Source organism: Mustela erminea, chromosome 10 (genome assembly GCF_009829155.1).
Source record: "Mustela erminea isolate mMusErm1 chromosome 10, mMusErm1.Pri, whole genome shotgun sequence".
Lineage (NCBI taxonomy): Eukaryota > Metazoa > Chordata > Mammalia > Carnivora > Mustelidae > Mustela > Mustela erminea.
Window position 1 is genome coordinate 94,592,938 of NC_045623.1, and position 26,054 is coordinate 94,618,991.

At 53.1% G+C, this 26,054-nt stretch overlaps 1 protein-coding gene across 5 annotated transcripts in view; it reads left to right on the forward strand.

The window, feature by feature from the left end:
* The window catches only part of ECE1 (endothelin converting enzyme 1), a 116,270-nt gene extending 91,411 nt beyond the window's left edge, over nt 1-24,859 (forward strand). For 4 of the 5 annotated variants that reach the window (XM_032303671.1, XM_032303673.1, XM_032303672.1 and 1 more), the window contains 11 exons: nt 2,479-2,621; nt 3,843-3,957; nt 8,055-8,165; nt 9,557-9,655; nt 10,139-10,216; nt 11,729-11,832; nt 17,124-17,234; nt 17,931-17,998; nt 18,812-19,002; nt 21,582-21,677; nt 22,355-22,531. In XM_032303671.1, coding sequence (XP_032159562.1) covers nt 2,479-2,621; nt 3,843-3,957; nt 8,055-8,165; nt 9,557-9,655; nt 10,139-10,216; nt 11,729-11,832; nt 17,124-17,234; nt 17,931-17,998; nt 18,812-19,002; nt 21,582-21,677; nt 22,355-22,531 — 1,293 coding nt within the window. Of the gene's footprint in view, nt 1-2,478; nt 2,622-3,842; nt 3,958-8,054; nt 8,166-9,556; nt 9,656-10,138; nt 10,217-11,728; nt 11,833-17,123; nt 17,235-17,930; nt 17,999-18,811; nt 19,003-21,581; nt 21,678-22,354 lie in introns of all 5 variants that reach the window. The other variant, XM_032303670.1, reaches the window with a different exon arrangement.
* The last annotated feature ends 1,195 nt before the right edge of the window (nt 24,860-26,054 follow it).

The window sequence follows — 26,054 nt, forward strand, 5'->3', positions numbered from 1 at the left end:
GCGGAACTCCATCCCAGGACCCTGGGATCATGACCTGACCCAAAGGCAGAGGCTTTAACCCACTGAGCCACCCAGGCGCCCCATCCCTTTTGCCTTTTTTCAAGAGAACATGGAGAACAGAATTTCATAGAGTGTTCTCTTTCATAGAGAACAGAATTCAGAATCGTTCAAGCCCAGACCCACTCTTGGGAGACCTTGAGAATGATGACAATAGCTAATATCGGCTGAGCACTGAGTGGTCGTTACGTACCAGATACCATTCTAAGTAACTGACGCACAGAAACACTTTTGCTGTATCACACAGTACATGTGGCTTGGAAAACAACGCCTTCTGGAGAATCACAGGACAAGAAATTAACTAAAAATAACAAGGCATATGGGAAAAACAGGACTTCATTCCAGGCGCCTACAGTTTATGAAGCTCTCATTAATTGTATAAATGCTTACAATTAGATTCAAAGTTGGGCAACTTTAAGGACCGTGTCATAGGCTCAGTGTAATAAGCCACTCACAAAAAGACAAACACAGTATGGTTCCATTTATACGAGGTAGCTAGAGCCGTCAGATTCGCAGAGACAAAAAGAATAATGCTTCCTGGGGGCTCCGGGGAGGGAGCCGGACGGATTATCGTTTAATAGGTAGAAGTTTCCGTTTTGCAAGACGAAATCAAGATGGATGGTAGTGGTGCTTGCCTAAGAGTGTGATGTGCTTAAGGCCACTGCCCTGGGCACTTAAAGATGGTTAAGAGGGTACACTGTATGTTTGTGTGTCTTACCTCAATTAAACCCAAAAGTTATACAAGTTTGTAATCAAAGCAATCACTGGAACCTGGGGAGAGAGCACAGCGTGAGTGGAGGCTGCTTGGGGGTGGGGGTGGAGTGGAAAGGCTGACTGTGGACACAGAGACTCCGCAGACAGATGAGCCCTGGGCGGTGGGGCCACCACCAAGTGGGCCGAGAGCAAGCTAGCTGTTTGAAACTGCGAGTTACTCCAGGCCAACCACTGCCTCTTCAGGGAACGAGCTCCGGCACAGGCACTCATTTTAAATTATATTAAAATCAAGCGGACCAGGGGCGCCCAGGTGACTCAATCATTAAGCATCTGCCTTAGGCTCAGAGCATGATCCCAGGGTTCTGGGATCGAACCCCACATTGGGCTCCCTGCTCAGCCGGAAGCCTGCTTCTCCCTCTCCCACTCCCCCTGCTTGTGTTCCGTCTCTCCCTGTCAAATAAATAAATAAATAAAATCTTTTTAAAAGAAAAGATCGAGCAGACCAGGCCTCTGGGTGGCTCAGTCGCTTAAGCATCCAACTCTTGATTTCGGCACAGACAGGATCTCGGGGTCCTGAGATCGAGCCGCATGTTGGGCTTCATGCTCAGCACCAAGTCTGCTTAGAATTCTCTCTCTAATTCTCTCTCTCTCTGTCTCTCTGCCCCTCCCCCCAATAATAAATAAATCTTATTTTAAAAAATGGCACTGACCAGCTTCCTGTGCATCAGCTGAACTGAGGGCTTTTCCTTTCTTGCTGAAGGTTGTCCTTCTGAGCTTGCTTTTTCAGACCCCATGCCTGAGAAAAATCACCTGTGGGACAAAGCACTGATACTTTATTAATTTTTTTTTAAAGATTCTATTTATTTATTTATCAGAGAGAGAGCACAAGGAGGGGGAGCGGCAGGCAGGGCAGGCAGAGAGAGAGGCAGACTCCCCGCCGAGCAAGGAGCCTGATGCGGGACTCGATCCCAGGACCCTGGGATCATGACCTGAGCTGAAGGCTTACCTGACTTACCTGAGCCACCCAGGGGTCCCACGTTGACACTAGACAGTGCTGTCATTCTTGAATTTACTGGTCATTTTAGACTAAGTCGCATGGAAGCTAACTGATATGAGAGAAGCACGTGCTGAGTGGAACAGACACTATGAACCTGTTTAACCCTTACACCAAGCCTATGAGGTGGGTGCCCTTATGATGAGGAAACCAGTTTTCAGATGAGACCCCGAGGCCCAGAAAGATTTATCCGCTTAGTCAAGGTGGCGCAGCTGGGAAGAGCCCTGGAACATATACCCGGGCCGTTTGGCTCCGGATGCTCCACAGTTTTCCATGTTAGGCCTGTCTGGACTCAGTCTCTTCATCCATAAAGTGGGGATAATGGTACCTACCCCTAGGCCTGTTCTGAGGTTCCACTGAGTGAGGACACGGGAGTCATTTGCAGGGGTGTCTGTCACGGGAGTGCTTGTTGCACGGCAGCTACCGCTGCTGTCCCCCGGTCCCCTGTATTCCAGCCCAGCTCCATCTCAAGTTGAGGTTGCTGTTTGTCTCCTTAGAGTTCTGTCCCTGGCCTCTCTGACGGAAGTCGGGCAGCCATAGTGTGGTGTGTGCCCGGTGCACTGCTGGCGCCCAGCTCCTTGGAGGCACGGGGGAGGCCCCAGATGCAGATGAGCGGCAGCCCCCCCCGAGTCACCCTGTCTCTTCCCTTCCAGACCTTGGCCCCCGCCATCCACTGGCTGCCCTTTCTCAATACCATCTTCTACCCGGTGGAAATCAATGAGTCCGAGCCCATTGTCGTCTACGACAAGGAGTACCTGGGGCAGGTCTCTGCCCTCATCAGCAGCACAGACAAATGGTAAGGATGGCCAGCGGCAGCCAGCCCTTGGGGTCCCACACTGCCCTGCTCTGCTCGGGCCAGACAGGCGGGGGCAGCGGGGGACAGACGGACTCGGGAGAGTGGGCCCTGGGGAGAGGCAGCCCATTCAGAGCCCGGCCCCTCCGCCCACCAGCTCTGTCGCCTTGGGCAAGTTTCTCGCCCTTTCTCTGGTTCGGGCTCCCAGTTTACCGTCCTAAACTGGGGGTGGAAATAGCGCTACCTTGTGGGGATGTGAGAACCGGGTGAGGGAATGACATGGAATGGGGCTCAATGTTCCCTGATATCTGTAGGTAATATTTATGATTTTTGTTACAATTTTAAAGACTTGTGGAGGTTTTAGAAAACTACAGAAAAAAGATAGAAAAAAATTAGTATTATCCAGACACTACTGTTGATTCTATGGGTGTGTGTGTGTGTGTGTGTGTGAAAGAGAGAGAGAGAGAGAGGTGAATTTTCTAATACGTGGTTCCTTTTTTCCCCATCTTTGTGACCACGTGGATAATCTGCTTTCCCCTTGACCTTCATCAAGAGCATTTTCCCCGTGTTATCCTGCACCCCATGTGGACCCCATTCTTCCTGGCTGTGCCTCCTCCCACCAAGTACACATAGTAGGATTACTGACTCACTCCCACCCATCCTGTCACACATTTAGGGTGGTTTCAGTTTGAGGCTAGATGGTCACTGTTGTGAACATCTCTTGGTGCTAAAGTGACTTCTTTGCAAAGGTGACAATGGCCACAGATGAATCTCTTTCCTGCCCCTCCTATTTGGAGCCCTCCTCTCCCGTCTCTGGGCTTCTGGTCGGGACATCTCCGAGCTCCTCCCTGCTCCAGCCCAGTAGCACTGCTCCCCACGCCCCCCAACCCGTTCCAGGGGGAGTCTCCATGTGGTGACTCCATGGCTCCCAAACAAAAGGCAGCTAGCTCTCCGACAAACACAAGTCACTGCACTAGGCACCGAGGGGTGTTCAAAGAGGACCTGGGTTCTGTCTTGAAGACCTGACGTTCTCTGTGCTTAGTAAGCAGTAACCTGCCAAACTGGGGAGGGTAAGTCGGGGTGGGGAGTACAGGGGGGTGTGGTGTGGAAAGAGCCTGCAATCCAAAGGCCGGGTTTGCACGCCCCCTAAAGGTCAGTATGGGAAGTGCTGTGATGCCTCCAGCTCTGGGCCCTTCTGAGCTGTCCCATCTGCTCTTGCCCCAGCCTGCTGAACAACTACATGATCTGGAACCTAGTGCGGAAGACAAGTTCCTTCCTTGATCAGCGCTTTCAGGACGCCGACGAGAAATTCATGGAAGTCATGTACGGGACCAAGAAGGTGAGCCTGTTTCTCTGCTTTCCCATTCACCTGCTGAGCGCCTGCCGTGTGCCAGGCCCTGGGTGGGAGGCTCATGCGACCTCTGTGTCCCCCGGAGCCGTGGAACTTGTGAGGGGGGTGGAGGATAGGGAGAGAATGGTGAGGGGCTCTGAAGGGGTCCCCTCGAATGTCCCAGGGCACACTGGACTGGATCTAAGCTAGTTGGAGATGGACAGAAGCTTCTAGAAGGAGATGATTACACTGGGTCTTAATGGGTGAAGAGGAGTCTTAGAGGGGTGCCTGGCTGGCTCAGTGGGAAGAGCATGCATCTCAGGGTCATGAGTTACGAGCCCCAAGTTGGATGTAGAGATTACTTAAATTTAAAAAAAAAAAAAAAAAACAACTTAGAGATTTAGCTTCTTTACAGCAAAAGGTGGTTTCTTTTCTCTCTCTCCCCAACCCCTTCTCAGTGACGTTGATAACAAACACTTTCCTGTAACTCATGTGATCTTCATATCCCTGTGAGCTGGATGGGATCATGATCCTTGTTTTATACAGGGGACCCCCAGGAATACTGCCCCTTCCCCATAAACACAGAGCCTGGTTCATGGTAAGAGTGCACACATGTTCCCTGCTCTTACCCTCCCAGCCGGCCAGGTGGTCTCCACCCTCCTTCCAGTGCCCCCACCATGACCCCTGGCGGTCCATTCTTCCAGAGGTCCCAGGGCTCCAGGACCCTCCCTCCCTCCCTTAGGACCCCACTCCAGATAGGAATGTCCCAGGCCATTTCTTCTCTTTCCCCAAGAAGGTGGCTGTCCCCCTCTCATTCGTGCAGCTGACAGGACAAGAGCCCTGTGTGGGGACACGGGACAAGTGAGGTGGGGTCTGTGCCCCCCAGAGCCCGCGTCCCCTGCCAGAGACCCTCAGATGTGCTGATGGGACACACCAAGTCAGGGCCCCAGGCAGGTCCCCAGCTGCAGAGCCCGCCCAATACACCCTGCCCCTGCGTCCCTTCCTGGAGTCCAGTGGAGCGGACAGAGCCAGATAAGTGCTGGCAGAGAAGGACAGGATATGGGCTCCTGCCTCTGGTCCTGGAGTCTATCCTGCACAGGGTTCTCTTTTTCTCTCCCGTTAGCATGTACACGCACCTGCGGCAGGAAGGTGAGGGAGAGGGTGGCTGGGCATAAGAGAGGCTTCTGAGGGTACCACAGGGCCAAAGCCACGAGAGCCACCTGGCACCGAAGAGAAGGGCCAGGGGAGGGCCCGACTTCCCGCTCCCCCTGCACCTACCGTGGGCCGGGCCTGGGTGAGCCCTGGGTCACAGGTGTGACAAGACGTGACTCTGTCCCCTGGAGCACAGGGCCTCCCAGGGGACTTTATAGGGGAGGAGTGTGAGCAGGACCTGGGACGGGCGTCACAGAGACACCTGTGTGCGGGGAGTGTGCGCCTGCCTCGTTGCTTCCCACCTGGGTGCAGAGGAGCGAAGAGGCTCCGGGCAGTGAAGGGTTTCCCAGGTCACCCAGCGAGGAGGCAGCCAAGCTCAAGTTCAAACCCAGCTCTGGATGGCCATGACTACTCGGCACTTTCAGCCACTCACTAGTAATGATGATGATGATGATGATGATGATGATGAAAGATATTATTGTTAGATGTTTGCCCTTTATAAGCATTATGTCACCGAGTTCCTATAACAGCTCTATGTGAGGAGCTGTTATCACCAGCCCATTTTATAGATGAAGAAACTGAGGCTCTCTGAAGGGAAGGGACTTGTTCAAAGTCGCACAGCTCGTAAGTAGGGAGTGTGTTCTCAGTCCCAGCACAACGGATGGGGCAGCCCACACTGAGTCCTGCCCCACTCAGCCTTGCCTCTGCAGGAGCCAGAAGTTAAAATTGCGCCTCCTGGTGGTTGCGGGGGGAGGGGCACGGTCAGGGAGGCAGCCATGGGGAGTCATTTAGTAGGTGTGGAGGTTCACGTTAGCAAGAGATTGTTTGCACACCGGGATGAATATACCTGACACCACCAACAGTTAGAATGGTAAATCTCAGGTCTCTCTTTTCCTATGATAGATAGGGCGGGCGAGAAAGCGAGGGAGCTTTCCTGGGCCAGGCTCCGGGTGCAGCCGTCTGCTCCAACCAGTGCGATGCTCTCAGCTGGCAGGGAGGCTTTGTCAGAAGCAAGGGCATTGGAAGACCCTAGAGGTGGGAGATTGTGTACTTGAGTCACTACATGCCCCGTGCATAGTGTAAGGAAACAGCACGGAACTTTGGATCAGAAGGTCTGTGTTTGCAATGTTCTTCCAGCCTTAGACCAATCCCTTCCCTGGAGCAGAGGGTTCGGTGTTCCCAAGTTTCCAAAGGAGTAACCAGTCCCTAGCCTGCTGACCGGGGTTGTCTGGGAGTACACGAAGGGATCCCCAAAAGTCCGTCCCAAAGGCAGAGCCCTCCAAGCCATGTTCTTTATCCACACACGGGCGCACAGGGGCGCCTGCCTCCTGGGGCTGTCATGCAGATTACCTGGGTGTTTCCATTGAGCCCCTCACAGGCAAGGCCCAGGGCCAGTTTGTCTCTCAGTTCCAAACACCTAACACAGTCCAGGTGCAGAACTCTCCAGAAGGCGCTGGCCATGTGAACAAACGGACAAATGAACGAATGAGTGAGTGAGTGAGTGGGCTTATGCAAATGCTCTCTTGAGAAGGCGGTGACACTCCGCCTCTGACTCAGCCATTAGGGCCTGGGGCTCCCACAGGGCCATGAGTTCAAGGTCGCCCTGTCCTGACCTCCTGCATGGGTAGCCTCTGCCAGATGTGGGTGGGTTGTGTGGAGGGGAGGGCATCTAAACGGACACATGGGTAGGAAAGCTTAGAAGAACTTGGGCCACTAAACTTAGGGAAAGCTGAGATGCCCTTTTCTTCCCTTCTTTCGTGGAGGAAATTTCTCCCGCTGATGTGTCATCTGCATACTGTAAAGTGTGCAGGATACACCAAGTGCACAGTTTAGCGCACAAAGGAAATGTGTTCCCTCAGACAAAGGAAACCAACACCCCACTCCAAACAGAGACACTCCTGTCTCCCAATCACCCCTTCACCACAGAGAAGCAGAAGGTCCACCGGGTGGGTGTGGCCGGGCAGGGGCCGGAGCAGCCCGGGAACTCTCCGAGCCTGGCTTCTCCGCTAATGGCTGTGAATTTCAACCATGTTGCGATTATCAGTAGTTCACTCTTTCTTGTTGCCAAGTAGCATGCTGTTATATAAAAATACCACATTTTGTTTCTCCAGCCACCTGTTGGTGGTTTTCAGTTGGAAAACTTCTGAATCAGGCGCCCTGAACCTGGTGGATTCTACCACCTGTTCTTTGGGGTCAGGAGGCCCTATGGGGGATTTAGGGATGTGGGGAGCAGGGCCACCTCTGGTGGTCACAGAGGGCAGGCGAGCCAGCGGGATGGCAACCCGCTTGGGTGTGCTTCCCGGAGCCCAGCTCCATGAGGCTGCGGCCTGCAGGGCGCCCACGTCCAGCTCCACAGCGGTGTGGGGCAGGCTGGCGAGCTTGTGGGTGAGATCCCGGGTGACCACGACATCCACGCCCTGCAGCACTGGGCCCTCCCTCAGCAAGGCCTTCAATGGGGTTGGGTCCTGGCCTTCTGGGAAGGGTTTCCTGGTGCACAAGGGTAGACAAGGTAACTTCTCAAGTTTTTGCCACCAGTATCCTCTACTTCCCCCAGGGGCCAGGGCGAAGTGGGGGCAGGTCAGAGTCCCATGGCTGACACACACACACACACACACACACACACACACCAGTGACTGCCACTTGCTGAGTGTCTGTCTGCATCCTCATCTGGCAAGGCCCACAGCCCTGCCTTCCAGGTTCATATCGATGGCTCTGGAAGATTCCATTCCTGATGTCTTGCGCAGAGTCTGGCGTTCAGGAAATAGTAGATGGTGGCGATAAGCAGTGTTCAGTGGCCTCTTAGTCCAGTGTCTAAAATAACTTCCACCGTGTCCAGAAAGTCTCCCTGAGGTTCTGGAAGGAAGCACGGGCCCCAGCTGTTGCTGCTTCCCCCCAGATGGACAGGGGTTGGGGAGAAGGACGGGGCCAGTAACCTCTCTCCCTTGTGCTTCCAGACCTGTCTTCCTCGGTGGAAGTTCTGCGTGAGTGACACAGAGAACAACTTGGGCTTCGCCCTGGGCCCCATGTTTGTCAAAGCGACCTTTGCCGAGGACAGCAAGAACATAGTGAGTACCTCCCTGGGGGCTGGTGCACCTGCACTCCCCTCTCATGAACTTGGCAGCCCAGGCTCCAGTCTGCTCTGGACCTTTCCTGCTCCAGGCCAGGGCTCTGGCCTTCACTCAAAGGTCCTGTCCTGTTTTCTAATGACTGCTGTGAGCTGCTGTGCTGCGTGGGGCACTTGAACTACATTATCATGAACCTTGCGAGCCCCTCCCAACCGTCTCCACCTCCACCCCCACGGGGAACAACGGGCCCAGCAACATCCTGTTGGCAGAGCAGCTCTGACCTAACGGGTGACATCTTCCTTACCCCAGGGGGTAACCCCATGTCCGGACCCCTTGAGGAGCATCATGGCTAGGTGCACAACGACAGCCAGGCCCCAGTTCAGATCCTGGGTCCATCATCTCCTGGTTGTGTGATCTGAGACCCTTTTCTTCCTTCATGGCTAACTTGGAAGCGGGGCTCTCCATCTTGTAGCAGGACAGGAAATGAAATGCTACACATGGGCACCTGGGTGGCTCAGTCGGTGAAACATCTGCCTTCGGCTCAGGTCATGATCCTGGGGTCCTGGGATCAAGCCCCGAATCGGGATCCCCACTCGGCGGAAGCCTGCTTCTCCCTCTCCCTCTGCCTGCCGCTCCCCTTGATTAGACGCATTCTTTCTCTCTCTGTCATATAAATAAATTAAATATAATTTTTTAATGCTACACACAAAGAAAGCCCAACAGAAAACAAGGGCTCGGTAAATGGTAGCTATTATATATATATATTTTTTTACAGTTTTTATTACTTACTTTAATTACATAGCTATTATCTGCAGTTGAATGTTAGCAAACAGAGACTTTCCTTACGAGACTGGCCTGTCAGTGGCTGATAAAGAGTCTTTGTCTAGTTCTGTCAGCTGTCAGCCCCTCTGCTCTTTCTGCTGAGCGACTTCCTTCCTCTGCTCTAGAATCTTTGGGCTCCAAGTCTGCCTTTGACGTTATTGTCCTCGAGAACAGCTGTTCATCTCCAGCCTGAAACTGCTTGTCAGAACTCAGGTTCTCTAGATTTTAAAGCCCATTCCATCAAAAAGGGATCCTATGGTCTAGTAAGTCTGAAAAGGCTACAAAAATTTTACGCTTTCTTAAACCATCGAAATTCACGTCACACACTAAAGGCTCTGAAAAGTCCTGCAGAGGAGAGACTTTTCCAACTTTCCCAAAGCTTGTCCTGAGCATCTGTGGCGTGGATGCCCGGTTTATGGAAGTCCAGTCTTACCTTGGAGGACATTAGTGTTCTGGGCACTGAGGAGCCTGAGGCTTTGAGCTGATTCCCGAGTTTAGACTCTGGCCTCCTTCCACATGGTGTACCCATTCAGTGCCCAGACCTCACTGGTCAGCTTCTGTCTCCTCAGGCCAGTGAGATAATCCTAGAGATCAAGAAGGCATTTGAGGAAAGCCTGAGCACCCTGAAGTGGATGGACGAAGATACTCGGAGATCAGCCAAGGAAAAGGTGAGGCTGGCCCGGTGCCAGAAAGGGTAGCTGAGGCTTTCCACTTAGAGGCCGCGGCCACAGATGGAGGGGGGTGCATGAAGGGAGACTGGTCACATGTGGGGAGCATAGCATGGAAGCTGTCCTGCCTTTGGGGGTGAATATTCCAGCAGGATCGAGGAATAGCCTTAAATACACGATTGCATTAATGACAACATAAAAATAAACTGTGTTGAGTGTGTGAGGGCCAAATGCAGGGAGATGTGACATGTCTAATGGAGAACGAAGGATCTGATACAGTCCAGCGAGTGGCAGCCAGCAAAGGCTTCCCTCTGGGGAAGCAGAGAGCCAAAGGGTAAGTAGAAGTCAGGCCAGAGAGGGATCTTTCCAGGAAGAGAGGCAGAAGCCGCAAGGGTGGGGGACTGGCCATTTCCTTTTGGCCCAGAGCCTGAGCCCAGCCAGGCCTGCTGGGCACTCAGTGACCTCTGTATCTCTCCTGTCCAGGCAGATGCAATCTACAACATGATAGGCTACCCCAACTTTATCATGGACCCCAAGGAGCTCGACAAAGTGTTCAATGACGTGAGTGGCTCCCACCCTGCCCCCTTGTGTTCCCAAATGTCCCTGAGGTCCCCACGTGGGGAAGAGCAGAGACAGGCTGGGATGCGAGAGGTACCTCCTCGACTGTCAGGGCGTCTCAGGATGCAGCAGTGTGGGGTATGGGGATGGATCAGGCACGAGGGAGCTGTTCTGTGCCCCTTCTCTCCTGGGCCCTCTTGAGGCCTCTGCCTCCCTGGGGCCACTGTCAGTGCCCAGCAGTCTGGACCAAATGGTGCCATGTGTGCCCTGCTAGACACTCCAGCTAATGGAGGTCCTTTAGAAGAGACAGACAGAATTGAGGTCCCTGAAACAGCAGGAGGTGGAATGAGTAGAGCCCCTCAGGTCACCTCTTCCTTCCTGGCCCCCCAGATTGCCTCCTGTCCCCAAGGTCTTCCCCCACCTTCCCAGAGAAACCTGGACCTCATTTGGACATTGAAATGCTAATGGGAAAAAGGGAGCGTGAATCCCAAATGCACGTTTAGGCTTAATTGAAGCAACAAGGATACTTGATATATTCCTGGTGGTTAGAACTTTCGGCAGATTATCCCCGTAAAGGGATTGTGCTTCTGCCCAGAAGGATAGTCTTCTATTTTCTTGTGACTGAAGTGTGTGAAATTCAGGCATTTTTGCAATTATAATAACCTCTTGTCAAGGCTCTATTTAAAACCCAAGAATATTAAAATTACTTCTGAGAATATGGGAGTGACTCATTCCACAGCCTTTTTCCTTGAGAATAATTTAAGATGCTCCGGAGCATCACGACACGAGACCCGAAGGCTCCTGGGGACAGCCCAGGCACAGCCCACAGGATCACAGTCCTGTCCCCAGGGGCCCAGTGTTTTACCAGAGCCCTGACAGAAAGCCAGAAAGCCCTGGAGCAGATCTGAGGGAGAACCTTGCCCTGAAAAGACCTGGGCCCTGCTGAGGAAAGCGTGTGATGATGCATGTCCCCTGCCATTTCAGAGATAGACCCATGCTTGATCTGTGTGCTATCCATTGTGGCAGCTACTAGCCACTACTATTCAATTAGTTGAAATCTAAATTAACTAAAACTGAATTGAAAAGTCACAGCAGCCACATTCGAAATACTCAGTAGCTATGTGTGGCCAGTGTCGGCCATACTGGGTCACACAGGTGTAGAACACACCTGTCTTCGCAGAACATTCTGTTGGACAGCACTGGGGAGATTCGATGTCTAAGCCCCAGGCCCTACTGCATCCCCGTGACACTGCTGGGTGCTGAGCAGCCCCGTGAAGCTGCTGGTGTGTCCTCAAGTAGGAGAGGACACCAGGCCCCAGCGAGGTCAGAGCCAAGCGAGAACCCAAGCCCGTAGTCCTGAGCCCTCCATTCCGGCCTCTGACCTGTGGACCAGTCCCTTAACCTCATGGAGTTTCAACTTCCTCAGTGTTAGAAGAAGGGGTTTGCATGTGGGGAGCCAAGGGGCCGCCAGCCTGGGCACACTCTCATCTCGTGACTCTGTTTCCTCTTGTCCAGTACACGGCCGTCCCGGACCTCTATTTTGAGAACGCCATGCGGTTTTTTAACTTCTCCTGGAGGGTCACTGCCGACCAGCTGAGGAAAGCTCCCAACAGAGACCAGTGAGTCCCTGGGGCCTTGCTGGGAGGGCACTGGCTCCTGGAACACGGGCAGCTCTGGGCTCCTCAGATGAAGAAACCAGGGACCGAGGAGATGTGCCCAGCCAGGAGCTGGGAGTGGCCCAGGTCCACATGCCCCTGACGCCCCTCTGGTGGCCAGAGTGGCTTAGCCTCACCTGCTTCAGAGTTGGGAGTCTTTGGCTCCTTCTCTGCAGATAAGACGGGAGGAGTGTGTAACAGTGAAGTGTGAGCGGGAGTGTCTGGCCCAGGGGAGGCCCTCAGCTAGCGAAGACCCCAAATGGGCCCCCGGTAGCTGGGATTTCCAAACCATACTGCACATCAGGACCCTCTGGAGAGGGTTTTTTTGTTTGTTTGTTTTTAAGATTTATTTATTTGGGAGAGAGAACAAGTGGGAGGGGCAGAGGGAGAAGGAGAAACAATCTCAGGCACTGCACAGAGCACAGAGCCCGAGAGGGGGCTCGATCCCACCACCCTGAGATCTCGACCCAAGCCAAAACCGGAAGTGGGAGGCTCAACCCACTAGGCCACCCTGGCACCCCCTGGGGGAAGTTTTTTTAAATATAGCTTCTTCCTGGACCTCAAAGCTTCTTAAAAATAATCTGGAATGAGATTTCTGTCATTTTTTTGGGCAGTATCCTCAAAACTCATACGTTGTCACCCCAGCTCTAGCTCTCAAAATAGGCTCCCTCCACGCCTAAAACGTTTTGCAGAATAAATCTTACCAAAAGGTGGAGGCAAGAATTCTCTTTGCTTCTGGCGCCGCCTCGTGGCCAATGGAGGTTTGAATATCTCCTCTTTTAAGATTCCTGTTTTCCTGGGTGACTCAGTGGGTTGAGGCCTCTGCCTTCCGCTCCGGTCCTGATCCCAGGGTCCTGGGATCGAGCCCCACATTGGACTCTCTGCTCAGCGGGGAGCCTGCTTCCCCCTCTCTCTCTGCCTGCCTCTCTGCCTACTTGTGATCTCTCTCTGTCAAATAAATAAATAAAATCCTTTTAGAAAACCAAAAAGATTCCTATTTCCTACAGAGGAACTCCTTCCCCTAAATGCACCAGAAGACGTTTTTTTTTAATCTCCAGAATATGGCACAGGTACTGCCAGAACATTCTGAGTTTATCAGTCTTTTAATGTAGCTTAAAATTTTGCATATAAACTCTGCCTCCTGGGGCTGCCCAGGTGGCTCTGTCGGTTAGGCATCTGCCTTTGGCTCTGGTCATGATCTTGGGGGTCCTGAGATTGATCCCCAGGTCATCTCAGTGTCCTGGATGGAGGCCCACATCCACAGCAGGCTCCCTGCCCACCAGGGAGTCTGCTTTTCTCTTATCCTCTGCCCCTCCCCCCTGCTCATGATCTTTCTCTCTCTAATAAATAAAAAATCTTTTTAAAAAAATAAATTCTGCCTCCTGCCGATTAATGTATGGAGCCATGATTATTTGAATATAAATATGATGTTTTTGATTTCTATCTTCCCATGGCTTCAGTACCCCACAACGCATCTCTTTGAGGCTCACCTGGAGGAGACAAAGTGACTGTCTAAGCTCTTGGAGAAAATGTCTTTTCTGTCTCACTCCACTCATCACTGGCCTTCCCCTTCATACCAGAAAAATTGTCGAGTGGACAAATGTTTCTACCATCAGGGTCCCTTCTATACTCTTTTTTTTAATAAGTTTTATTTATGTATGTCATCTCTGCATCCAACGTGGGGCTTGAACTCACAACCCCGTGGATCGCATGCTCTTCTGACTGAGCCTGCCAGGCACCCTCTTCTACACTCTTGAAAAATTATTGGACCCCAAAGAGTCTTTATGTGTATGGAGGTTATATTAATTTAATGTAAATTTTATGAAAAATGACTTTTTTTAAAAAAGCATTTTAGTGAAAAAAGTATCACTTTACTATTTGCATGTTTCTTTACTATCTGGCTTAATAGAAGACAGCTGGATTCTCATTTCTGCCTCTGTGTTTAATCTGATGCAATATATTGTTTTGAAATACATAAGGAAAATCTGAGGGCTCCTGGGTGGCTCAATCGGTTAAGCATCTGACTTTTGATTTCAGTTCAGGTCTTCAGCTCGAGCCCCTCATCAGGCTCCACGCTAGGTGTTCAACCTGCTTAAGATTCTCTCTCAGGGACGCGTGGGTGGCTCAGTCGGTTAAGCATCCAACTCTTTGATTTCGGCTCAGGTTGTGATTTCAGGGTCGAGGGACTGAGCCCCCTGTTGGGCTCTGTGCTCAGCGGGCAGTCCCCTTGAGATTTTTTCTCTCTGTCAGCCCCTCTCCCCTCCATGATCACACGCACTCAATCTTTCTCTCTCTCTAAAATAATAAATCTTGGGGCTCCTGGGTAGCTCAGTGGGTTAAAGCCTCTGTCTTTGGCTCAGGTCATGATCCCAGGGTCCTGGGATCGAGCCCTGCATCGGGCTCTCTGCGTGGCAGGGAGCCTGCTTCCCTTCCTTTCTCTCTGCCTGCCTTTCTGCCTACTTGTGATATCTGTCAAATGAATAAAATAAAATATTTAAAGAATTAAAATAAAAAATTAAAATTAAAAAATATATATATATATCTTTTAAAAAAAGATTCCCTCTTCCTTTCCCTCTGCCCCTCCCCACCAGAGAAAATCTAGTCTCATGCAGATATGAAGTTGGGAAAGGGAGAGATGCTTTAGTAGCCTTTTCTGTTACTTGTGCACATCCTTCATTGATAACTACACCAAAACTCAGCAAGTAGTGATTTCTTTTTTTTTAAGATTTTATTTATTTATTTGACACAGAGCGAGTGAGAGAGAGATCACAAGTAGGCAGAGAGAGAGGAGAAGCAGGCTCCCTGCTGAGCAGAAAGCCTGATGCAGGGCTCGATCCTAGGACCCTGAGATCATAACCTGAGCCGAAGGCAGAGGCCTTAACCCACTGAGCCACCCAGGCGCCCCATAAGTAGTGATTTCTTTCTTTTTTTTTTTTTTTTGGACAGAGAGAGATCACAAGTAGGCAGAGAGGCAGGCAGAGAGAGAGAGAAGGAAGCAGGCTCCCTGCTGAGCAGAGAGCCCGATGTGGGACTCAATCCCAGGACCCTGAGATCATGACCTGAGCCGAAGGCAGCGGCTTAACCCACTGAGCCACCCAGGCGCCCTGATTTCTTAATGGTCAGTTGCACCATGGAGTCTGAACGCATAGCCATGAACTCTTCCTGCTCTGTCGCACCGAAGTCCGTCAGTCTGTCTTGCACCTTGAATGGGTCTTTTATTCAGCCATGATTTGGAACATTATACATTGTCATTTGGGACAAGGCTTGCTGACTTTTATATACTTCTGGAGAGTGGCACTTTCATTATACCATATCCAAGAAAATCCACCTTTGTTCTTACCGCTGCTGACCTGAGAGACGTCATTAGCAACTGATGAATTATTGAACTCCACATCTGAAACAAAAGTTGTACTATATGTTGGCTCATTGAATTTAAATTAAAAAAAAAAAAAAGAGGGGCGCCTGGGTGGCTCAGTGGGTTAGGCCACTGCCTGCGGCTCGGGTCATGATCTCAGGATCCTGGGATTGAGTCCCGCATCGGGCTCTCTGCTCAGCAGGGAGTCAGCTTCCCTCTCTCTCTCTCTGCCTGCCTCTGCCTACTTGTGATCTCTCTCTGTCAAATAAATAAATAAAATCTTAAAAAAAAAAAAAAAAGAGAGAGAGAGAAAAGTTGGGCACCTGGGTGGCTCAGTTGGTTAAGTAACTGGCTTTGGCTCAGGTCATGATCCTGAAGTCCTGGGATTGAGTCCCGGATGGGGGTGGGGGTCCTAGCTCCACAGGGAATCTGCTTCTCCTGCTGACCTCTCTCCTCTCATGCTCTCTCTCTCTCTCTCTGTCAAATAAATAAACAAAATCTTTAAAAAAAGAAAGAAAGAAAAGTCTTTCAGTGTCTGGAAGCTCTCTAGTTTATGGTGACCAATACAAGTTCTTGTAATTAATTTTACTAATTCATTTATGAATTAATTAATTAATTTTCCTTAAAACTTAAGTTTTTTTAGTTTTTAAAGTTTTTTTAAAGATTTTATTTATATATGTGAGAAAGACAGAGAAAGCACAAACGGGGAGGGACAGAGGGAGAAGGAGAAGCAGGCTTCCCACTGAGCAGGGAGCCCAAAGCTGGGGCTCCATCCCAGGACCCTGCGATCATTACCTGAGCCAAAGTCAGACATTTAACTGACTGAGTCACCCATGTGCCTGTAATTTTCAAATTTCTTTTAAAAATTTTTTATTCTTATTTTTTTAAGTAAACTTTGTGGCCAGTGTGGGCTTGAACTCACAACCCAGAGACCAAGACTCGCATGCTCCACCAACTGAGCCAGCCAGGCGTCCCCAAAGTTTTTTTAAACCTTGAATTTTTATCACTGACAACAGATGACATCAGTGGTTACTCTTGAGGTGATAAGCTCACTTCATTTTCAAGATGTCTGCCGGGTGCCAGACATCTGCTGCGCACCCTCACCAGCACCAACGGGGTCCCATGAGAAAAACACAAGCACTTATGCAGACTTCCCATCTGGTTGCACCGACTATCGAGACACTTCTACTCAAGGATCTAGATTTAAGTAATCGTGGGACGCCTGGCTGGCTCAGTCAGTGGAGCACATGACTCTTGATCTCGGGATCGTGAGTTCGAGCCCCACGTTGGGTGTGGAGATGACTTAAATAAATAAAACTTAAAAGAACATGAAGTACTTGTGCTGCTTCATCAGCGATGTTCCTCAGTGAGATGGGCTTGTTTTTCCTGATGAGGAAGGCAGGGACCAGCAGAACAACTGGGGCCGCCACCTTGATTCATACACGGGCTCTGGGAGCTCCACCGCCATTGCTTTTCCACTGTCACGGCAAACGTCACCACGGTGGAAAAGATACCTCATGTGTTAGTATTATTATAGAAGATAATAAGATCGTTTTGGCCTCACGGACCCCCTGAAAGGGACTTGGGGGCCCCGTCCAAGTGCCCACAGTCCACACTTTGAGAACCGCTTGCAGCAGTGGCCCTTTCGTTACATAACGGTCCATTTGGCTGTCCGTAAGTGCCTTGCTGTTCCACTTTGTGGACCTCGGATTCAGCGGATCCCTTTCTTTGCAGACATGTGGGTGTTCTCTGGTTTTCCCCCCAAAACACCGCTGCTAAAGTTGTCCTTGTCCTTCCGTGCCTTGGGGCTGGGGTTCAGGCCCTCGACACCTGCCGGATGGGCGGACCCCACCTGCCTCCCCACCAGCCGGGCCTGGGTTTCACGCGTGTTTGCCTGCAGGTGGAGCATGACCCCGCCCATGGTGAACGCCTACTACTCGCCCACCAAGAATGAGATCGTGTTTCCTGCCGGGATCCTGCAGGCGCCCTTCTACACCCGCTCCTCGCCCAAGTAGGATGCTTATGGTGCTCCCACCCCTTCCCCCTCCCCCGCCCCTCCGTGGACACCCAGCCCAGCCCCGGGGCCCGCAGCTAACCACATGAGCCAGCTGGTCTCCCTGAGGGCTTTTTGTCCCACTAGCCCAGGGAGCTTGGGACGCTCAGAGATGTTGCAGAGAGAACCACATCCTCACTCCCCGCGCTTCCCTCTGGGGTCTCCAGGGCCCAGAAGCCCCTGCGTAGCTTGGGAGCTTGGGGGCTTGCCGTGAAGTTGGGTGCCCTATCTAGGGGCATGCCCCTCTAGCAGTGTTTTAGGGTAGTCGCAGCTGGGGATGGGTGGAAAGTGTGAGAAAGTGCGGGTTTGAATCCCGGGTCTGCTCTTCGCTGACTGCACGACACTTGGACAAAGTGATTGAACTGTTCGCAGCGCCGTTTGCTTATCTCTACAGTGGGTCACTGATGCCAAGCTCTTTTGAGGGGACCAAGAGGACAGTGAAGTTCGGTGGAGTGTCTTGCACAGTGCTTGGCCTCCAGGGTGTACAGGCCGACCACAGCCCATTTGCCCAGCCTCTGATTAGCCTCCAGGATCTGGCTGGAGGCTCAGGTTGCGGCCACATCCCCATAGAGCCCCCGGGACCCTGCTGTCTCCAGACCCCAGAAGTGATGTCCCCTTGTGGGATCATCCTCACCTTTGTGTTCTCCTCCCCAGGGCCTTAAACTTCGGTGGCATTGGTGTTGTCGTGGGCCATGAGCTGACTCATGCTTTCGATGATCAAGGTACTGCTTCCTGGGGTCCCCTTCAGACGGGGCATGTTGGCTCCTGGCCCCACGGCCTCTGCTTTGCTCTCGTCACTTCCAGAGGTCTGGGGACAGATGGATTTGGCTTCAGTCCTGGCCCTGCCTCTGCCCACTGAAGTCCCAGGACAAGTCCTGTCCTTTCTCCAGGCCTCCTCATCCTTGTCTGTAAAATGGGCACGATGAGTGCAGCCTCGGGACTGTGTTAGACACAGAGGGTTCCTGGACGGTGTCCCATACTCAGGTGTGGGTGTCAGTCATCGGCAGGGAGCTCACATTACTTCGGCACTCCAGAGACTTCTCTGGGCCACCTGCCGTCAGAGGAGTTGAAGTCATTCGCCTCCTCACCAGAACATTCAGAATCCTCATTCCCTCCACCTTGGGGGGACTCCAAGGCCAAGAAGGAGGAGATGGGACCTTAGAGGCCATGGCTTGTCCTGTGAGCCCAGTGTGGCTGACTTCGTTTCCCGCTTCCTGGGCTCAGGGTCCGAGGCCCTCAGCCAGCCTTGACAATGAATCCAGCTCCACCAAAACCATGAACGTGCTGACCCTTTGCCTGCGTGACGTTCGTCCATCCTCTCTCCCCCACCCACCCCCAGCTGCCCGGCTCATCCTCCCAGCCCCTCTGGCATCCAGACCGGCATCATCTCCGGGTGCTGCTGCATAGATGGTGGGGGTGGGGCCCGAGGGGGACGGGTAAGTGACTTTGCTTCTCACCAAGAGGAGAGGTGCCGTGAGCCCGGCCTCCTCCTCACCCTCTCCCCCTTGGCCTGACGCTTCCCTCGGAACCCACAGGACGAGAGTATGACAAGGACGGGAACCTTCGGCCCTGGTGGAAGAACTCGTCCGTGGAGGCTTTCAAGCAGCAGACGGAGTGCATGGTGGAGCAGTACGGCAACTACAGCGTGAACGGGGAGCCGGTGAACGGCCGGCACACGCTGGGGGAGAACATCGCCGACAATGGGGGGCTCAAGGCAGCCTATCGGGTAAGAGCACACGCCCCGGCCCGGGCCTGGGCCTGTGCAGGGGCCTGCTCAGGAAAGGGCTTTACGGACAAGCTGGGACCAGCTGCAGTGGCTACGGGACCTGTTTGCTCATCTGCGAAACGGGGGGTAGTGGGGACCGACGGAGAGGTCTGCAGAAGTCCCTCGCGTGGAGCGTGGCACGCAGAGGGTTTTCCAGGCTTGAGTCCAGCCCGACAGACAGAGGAAAGGGCTTAGGCTGGAGTCACCTGACGACCTGCGGGTTCCTACCTTGGCAGGGATGGGCATCACTGAATCAGGCAGCAGTGGGCCCTGGAGGGGAGGGCTAGGGAGGGGAGGGACACTGGTCATGGAGCCAGTTCTGAGTTCTAGTCCTGGTGCTGGAGAAGGTCACTTAGCCTCCTTGAGCCGCAGCGAACTTGGCTGTGAACACCCACTCCCTATGTCCCTGGGCTGTCAGAAGGATGACCCACAACTTGGGCACAGAGCTGGGGCAAGGGGGACACTCAGAAAGGTTAGCTGAGTTGGAAGGGAGAGAGAACGGAGCCCACGAGAGGAGAAGGCGGTGTCCATCTGAGCAAGACAGAGGCGCCTCCTTGCTGTGACAGGGAGAGCTTGGAAATGCCACTGGTTGAGGCCTTATTACGTGCCAGGCTCTGCTCTGTACCCCACAACTTTACCATTAGGTATTACAACCCCCATTTGGCAGGTGAGGAAACTGAGGCCAGAAACACTGGGTCACCTGCCTGAAGCCATGAGTCGGTGAAACTGCACTGTGAACCTTCTAGCAACCACGGACTGTCTCGGGCAGTGGAGACTTTGTGCCAAAACAGACAGGGGTCCTGCTCTCACCAGCTCAGTTTGCATGGCGCTGAGGAAAGCCAGTACATACCTAGACAAATAAGGGAGATCATTTCAGGTACTGACAGGATGAAGAATATAAAGTAGGGCAAGGTAATACAGAACAGGAAGGTGGGGAGGTCAGTGTAGGCCTTCTGGAGGGGATAACGTTTGAATTGAAACCTGAGGAGGAAGAGGACGCAGGGCAAGCTGGTCTTCCTGGCTTTGACCTGGCCAGACTGTGTCCACCTCCACTTGCTACTCTTGGGCAGGGGTGAAGTGGAAGGAGGAGAGGTCGGAGGAGGGGCGGGGCCAGAGCTCACCGGGCCTGGTCGGCTGATCCAGGAACTTGGGTTTTGTTCTGTACGGTGGGAGCTGCCACAGGATTTTCAATAGAAGAATGATATGATCTGATTTATCCTTTAAAACCAGGGTCAGCAGGGGCACCTGGCTGGCTCAGTGGGAAAGAATGTGCGACTCTTCATCTTGGGGTCATGAGTTCGAGCCCCACATGGGGTGTAGAGATTACTTAAATAAGTAAAACTTCAAAAAAACCAAACAAAAAAACCCAACAGTCTGCAAACCGACAGACACCCTGTGGGCCAAATCCAGCCTTTAGCCTGGTTTTGTAAATAAAAATGTAGGGGGACCCCACCAGGCCCACTGGGCTCCGTGCTCTCCACCGCTGTGTTCCCACTACAGGGCCAGCACAGAGGAGTTGCTCCGAGACTGCTTGGCCTTCAAAGCTGATAATATTTACTCTCTGGCCCTTCGAGGGAAGGTCTGCCAACTCCGGCTTTGCAAGGATGACTTAAGATGTTGTGTTGGAGGGAACTGGAATTGAACCAGCTCGAGTCAAGGAGTCTAGTTAGCAAGCTGTTGTGAGGTTGTCCAGGCAAGAGAAGGGATGAAGCCACGGCAGGGGTGAGAAGTGGCCGGATTTAGGTGGTTTGGATAATTGGACGAGAAGCTCAGGGTGCCGGCTGGCTCAGTCGGAAGAGTGTGCGGCTCTTGATCTCCAGGTCATGAGTTCGAGCCCTGTGTTGAGTGTAGAGATTACTTAAAAATAAAATCTTTAAAAAAAAAAAAAAAAAAAAAAGAGGGGCACCTGGGTGGCTCAGTGCATTAAGCCTCTGCCTTCGGCTTGGGTCATGATCTCAGGGTCCTGGGATCGAGCCTCACATCAGGCTCTCTGCTTGGCCGGGAGCCTGCTCCCCCTGCCCCTCTCTCTGCCTGCCTCTCTGCCTGCTTGTGATCTCTGTCTGTCAAATAAATAAATAAAATCTTAAAAAAAAAAAAAAAAGAAAAGAAAGAAAGAAAAGGAAAGAAAGAGAAGCTCAAAGAAAAACTCTGGGGTCAGGGCCAGAGGAACTAAGAGGTTGGTTCTGCCATTTACTGTGGTCAGAAAGCGTGTGCATGGGTGTGTGCGTGCGTGCTTGTAACCCCTTGTTCTGTCTGTGCCGTATTAAGTCTGGATGCATCTTGGAAGTCCAGCTGAAGCCGTGAATGTACAGAGTAGGCACCTGAGAGCCGTGGCCATGCAGATGGTGTTTAAAGCTCTTCGGAGTGAGTGCTGGTGAAGAAGGTCCCTCTTCCAGGCCAAGGGGGGGCCTAGACTCACCCAAACGAGTCCCTGCCGGAAGAGGGTTGAGCTTCTGAGACCTCCCACACTGCGCCCCCATTGTTGCCCTGTTCGCTCCTGTGTCGTGGGAGCCCCTGAGCTTTGTTTTCTCTGCTCCCAGGCCTACCAGAACTGGGTGAAGAAGTACGGGGCTGAGCAGACGCTGCCTACCCTGGGCCTCACAAATAACCAGCTCTTCTTCCTGGGCTTTGCGCAGGTGAGTTCTTTGTAGAGCATATGCCAAGCTCAGGCATGTTTCTGCCATCTTACTGTTCCAGGAGCTCTGAGAGCCAAAAGGCAAGTTCCCCTCAATTGAGAACCTTCTAGCTCATTGGACTGTCCGTAGGGCATCTACTCTGTACGAAGGCGAGCTTCCTGCCAGTAGAGAAATCCGATTAAGGGCCATGGAGACCGTGAAAAGTTTCCTGTGTCAGGTAGATGAGAGGCCAAGTGAGTGCTAAGGGCCCTCTGGTTCAGGGGTTCTAGAAATTTCCTAAACTCGAGATGCTCCAGGATGTCCCTTGAATTGGCATTCATGTGTCGTCTTCTGTTAGTGCCCAGAGCCACCAGGCCATTAGACAGTTTTTGTTCTGCCCAGGAAGTGAGTGACCTGGACTCAGTTCAAGGTTTTCAGACTGGTTTGGGGGCAGAACCCTTTATTCTCAGGAAACCTAATGCAGAGGCCCCCGACAGACAGAGGTGACCACAGTAGGGGATGCTGGGATGGGGGACATACCAGCCCACAGTCTCTTCCCTACCCACCAAGTCTCCCTCGGGACTCCCAAGGGTCTCAGAACCAGGTGGGGGCTCCTTTCCCTGCGGTCCTGGATGGGGGCGGTCTGGTGGTCTGAGGGCCCCACGGTGACCCAGCTTCTCCCTTGTCGTCTCGTAAAGGTCTGGTGCTCTGTCCGTACGCCCGAGAGCTCCCACGAAGGCCTCATCACCGATCCTCACAGCCCCTCCCGCTTCCGGGTCATTGGCTCCGTCTCTAACTCCAGGGAGTTCTCAGAACACTTCCACTGCCCGCCCGGCTCCCCCATGAACCCTCAGCACAAGTGTGAGGTCTGGTGAGGGTGAACGCACCGTGAGCCAGGACCGACGATGGGCCCCAGGTGGAGCCCGGCAGGCCTCCTTGTCGTCCAGCGTCTGGGGTGTTGCCCCGCCCCCTGGCTGCCCAGGGCCCCCCTACCCCGCACTGGAGGGTTTCCAGCCGGAACTGAGCCTCTGATGCGGGTTCTCAACACAATCCGAGATTTGATCCCCTGTGAAGACCCTGTCATCCTAGGCACACGCGTCAGTTCTCACGGGCATTTGGGTGTCAGGCTGGTGGCTTACCGGGCCTGGGCCCCGCACCGACACGGGCGGTGGGACACAGCGCCCCCTGCCCACATCCAGCGTCAGAAACACCACAAATACCACTGTGTCAAATGCTTTAAAGATATATTTTTGGGGAAACTATTTTTTAAACATTGTGGAATACACTGGAAATCTTCAGGGAAATAATGCATTTAAAACACTTTTTTTTTTTTAAGGAAAGGATTGGTATATTTATTATATTCTGTTTTTCTAAATAACCTGTGGATAAGGGAAGCCCCACTGATTGACCCCTTCCTTCCTCACTCGCTGTGGGGTCGGCTGGGGCAGCCATCCCCCGCCACTGAGCATGTCCCCAAGTAGTGAGCTGCCCCCGCTCTCGGCGTTTGCAATTTCAGCCTCTGTCAGCTGGTTTTGCGGTCACAGGGCATAAAGAGAGGAGGTGTGGAGGCCAGGAAGGGGCAGAGGCCAGCTCCCAGACACTGCCCCTTACAGCTGGCCTGCCTCTGTCCCTGGAGTCCAACAGTGGGAACCCCAACAAGGACGGTCTGATCCCCAAAGTAGCAGCACGAAATTGATGGCTGCGGCAGGGTGAGGCCAGCTTGTGGCCTTCAAACCCAGCCCCGGGGCACCCAAAACCCTGGACCTGGAGGGCAGGAGCCCTGAGAGACCTAGCCCTCCGTCAGATGCGCTCTGCCGTGCTGTAGTTGGCCTCTTTCTATCCCTCTCCTGGCCACTCCCTGTGTGGCGTGTACCCAGCAACCCTCCCTTCTCAGCAACTCTGGGGTCTGCCTTGCGGACCCTCTTCCCCAGGGCAAGAAGAAAAGGGAAGACCACTCCCCTGCCCTACAGGGCCCGGATCCTCCCTCTGGGCTCCGTCCTGCACCCCTGGCCTGGATTTGGCTCCCAGGACCACAGCCGGGCCCGCCTGCCCACCCTCCATCTTCAGTGCCTTAGCTGAGGCTGCAGCCCAGGCTCCACGCCAAGGAGACAGCCGTCCGCCAGGTGCCCCTTTGCCTCCTCAGTGAAGCCTTCAAGTGTCCTAACTGTAACACAAGGCCGTACCCCTCCTCCCGCTGTCCACAGAGCGGCCTCACACGGCAGCCCGGGAGCTCTAGCCTGCAGGTCTGGGGCACCAAGGTCAGGAATCTGACGAACCCTTGAACTTGCCCTGAGCCCCATCCCCCCCCTTCAGCCTCTTCAGTTGGATCAAGACAATACTTGTAGCTAGACGGACTCCTCACTTGGAGGTGTTTTCAGCCAAGGAAGACTGTGAGGGAAAGGCTCCCCCAACACGGTCAGTCCAGCCTGTGGTGTCAGGAACCAGGAATGGCGTCCCTCTCCGAGGCCGCGGTTCAGGAGCTCCGTCTGGGGGAAGCAGGCCCCTGTGGCTGAGGCCAGAGCAGCCCGTCGTCTCCCGGCTCCCACGGTCTGGCCGTGCTCCCTCACCGCACTCGCCTCAGCCCGGCAACCAGAATCCTCCCTGCCTAAGAGGACCAGCCACATCCGTGTCAGAACTGAGGCAGGATGGGCTCCAGATGAGGCCCCCGGTCCTCACTAGGCCTGGTAGCTCTTCAGAAGGAAGGAAGGACAGGAGCCAGAGAAGAAGCCAGCGTCAGGGGCTGGTGCGCGCACCCCACCACACAGAGGTAGGCTTCCCCAGCCCTCTGCGCCCCCTTCCATCCTGCCTTCCCCATGGAACTCCCAGTCCTCAAGGCACCACAGCCTGGAGCCTCCGCACCAGAAGCAAGTGTCCTAGGCTGAGGGTTCAGCCGGAGGGGGTGCCCTAGGAACGACAGGGGGCCAGGGTAGAGGAGGGCTCAGGCCCAACAGAGATGGAAGCAAAGTGACCTGCCCCCACTGTCCCTACTCCTCCAGAGCTTAAAAAAGGCCAAGGGCATGGGCAGCTGTCCTCCGAAAGACGCCCACCCCCCTCAGGCCCAGGGAGCCATAGGGCTGGCTTCTCTGCGGTTCCACGGAAGTGCGCTTTGGAGCTGGGAATCTCTGTTTGTATTATTATGTTCTGTGCTACTGTAGTTTTGGTGTGGCACTATCGTAACACAAATAAAATATTGTACCAAGTGGTGTGCGACTGTGTGTGTCCTCCCGGGGCCGGTGTGCGTCCTGTGTGGCTATGGGGGCTTGGGGAGCCCTGGCCAACACAGAGTGCCCATCCTTGCCCATCAGCGGGGCTCACTGCTCCTCCTCCTCAGCTCCCTGTTGCAGAGGCCTTGGACCCTGACAGATGCCGGAAGGTGATTCAGGGCCTGTGCCCATCGGGCCATTCCTCCTCCATCGGTATGATCACCCAAGCACTCCCTTCTGGAGAGAATGAAGTGTGCCAGCTGTGTCCAGGGAGCATCCTGGTAAAAGTCATTTTTCCATGATCTTGGAGCCAAGGGTGTCAGCAACAAGGGGTGGCCGGGCCTCCGATGCTTGGCAGGGCCAACAGGAGTAGGTAAATTCAAAGAGGTTCAAGGAAAAGTGTCTGACGTGCACTCATGCCTCCTCCCCTTGGGTTTTGCATATATTCGTCCTTCTGCTGAGAATGCTCTTCTCCGACTTCTCTGCCTGATAAACTCCTACTCGTCCTTCTATGCCTCGCATAGCATCACCTCTCGTAGGAAGCCCTTCCTGACCTCCAGATCGGGGCCATCACACAGGCTTCCCTCTCCTACCAGAGTACACTAGTGCCAGGCTACCATAACGAAGTGCCACGAACGTGGTGACTCACACAACAAAAATTTATTGTCTCAGAGTTCTGGATGCTAGAGTCCAAGATCAAGGTGTCGACCAAGTTGATTCCTTCTGAGGGATGTGAGGAAGAATCTATTCCAAGCATCTTGCCTAGCTTCAGGCGGTCCACTGGCCATCTTTGACGCTCCTTGGCTTGTAGAAGCATCACCAGTCTCTGCCTTCATCTTCACATGGTGTTCTCCCCATGTGCGTATCCGGTATGTGTCCGAAGTCCCCTCCTTTTTATAAGGACACCAGTCATATTGGATCAGGGCCCACCCTGATGACCTCATTTTAACTAATGACATCTGCAGTGATCCTGTAAGGTCATACTCTGAGGAGCTGGGTGTTACGACTTCAACATATGAATTTGAAGGGACATAATTCAACCTGTGACGCAGAGGCTCCAGTTCTCTAGGCTGTGAAAGTGCCTGTACCATCTCTAGCAGCCCAGGGCTTGGCACAGACCAGCCACAGCGTAGGGCTCAGTGACTGTTGGATAAGTAGGTGGGTGGGTAGACAAATGGATGGGTGGTTGGATGGG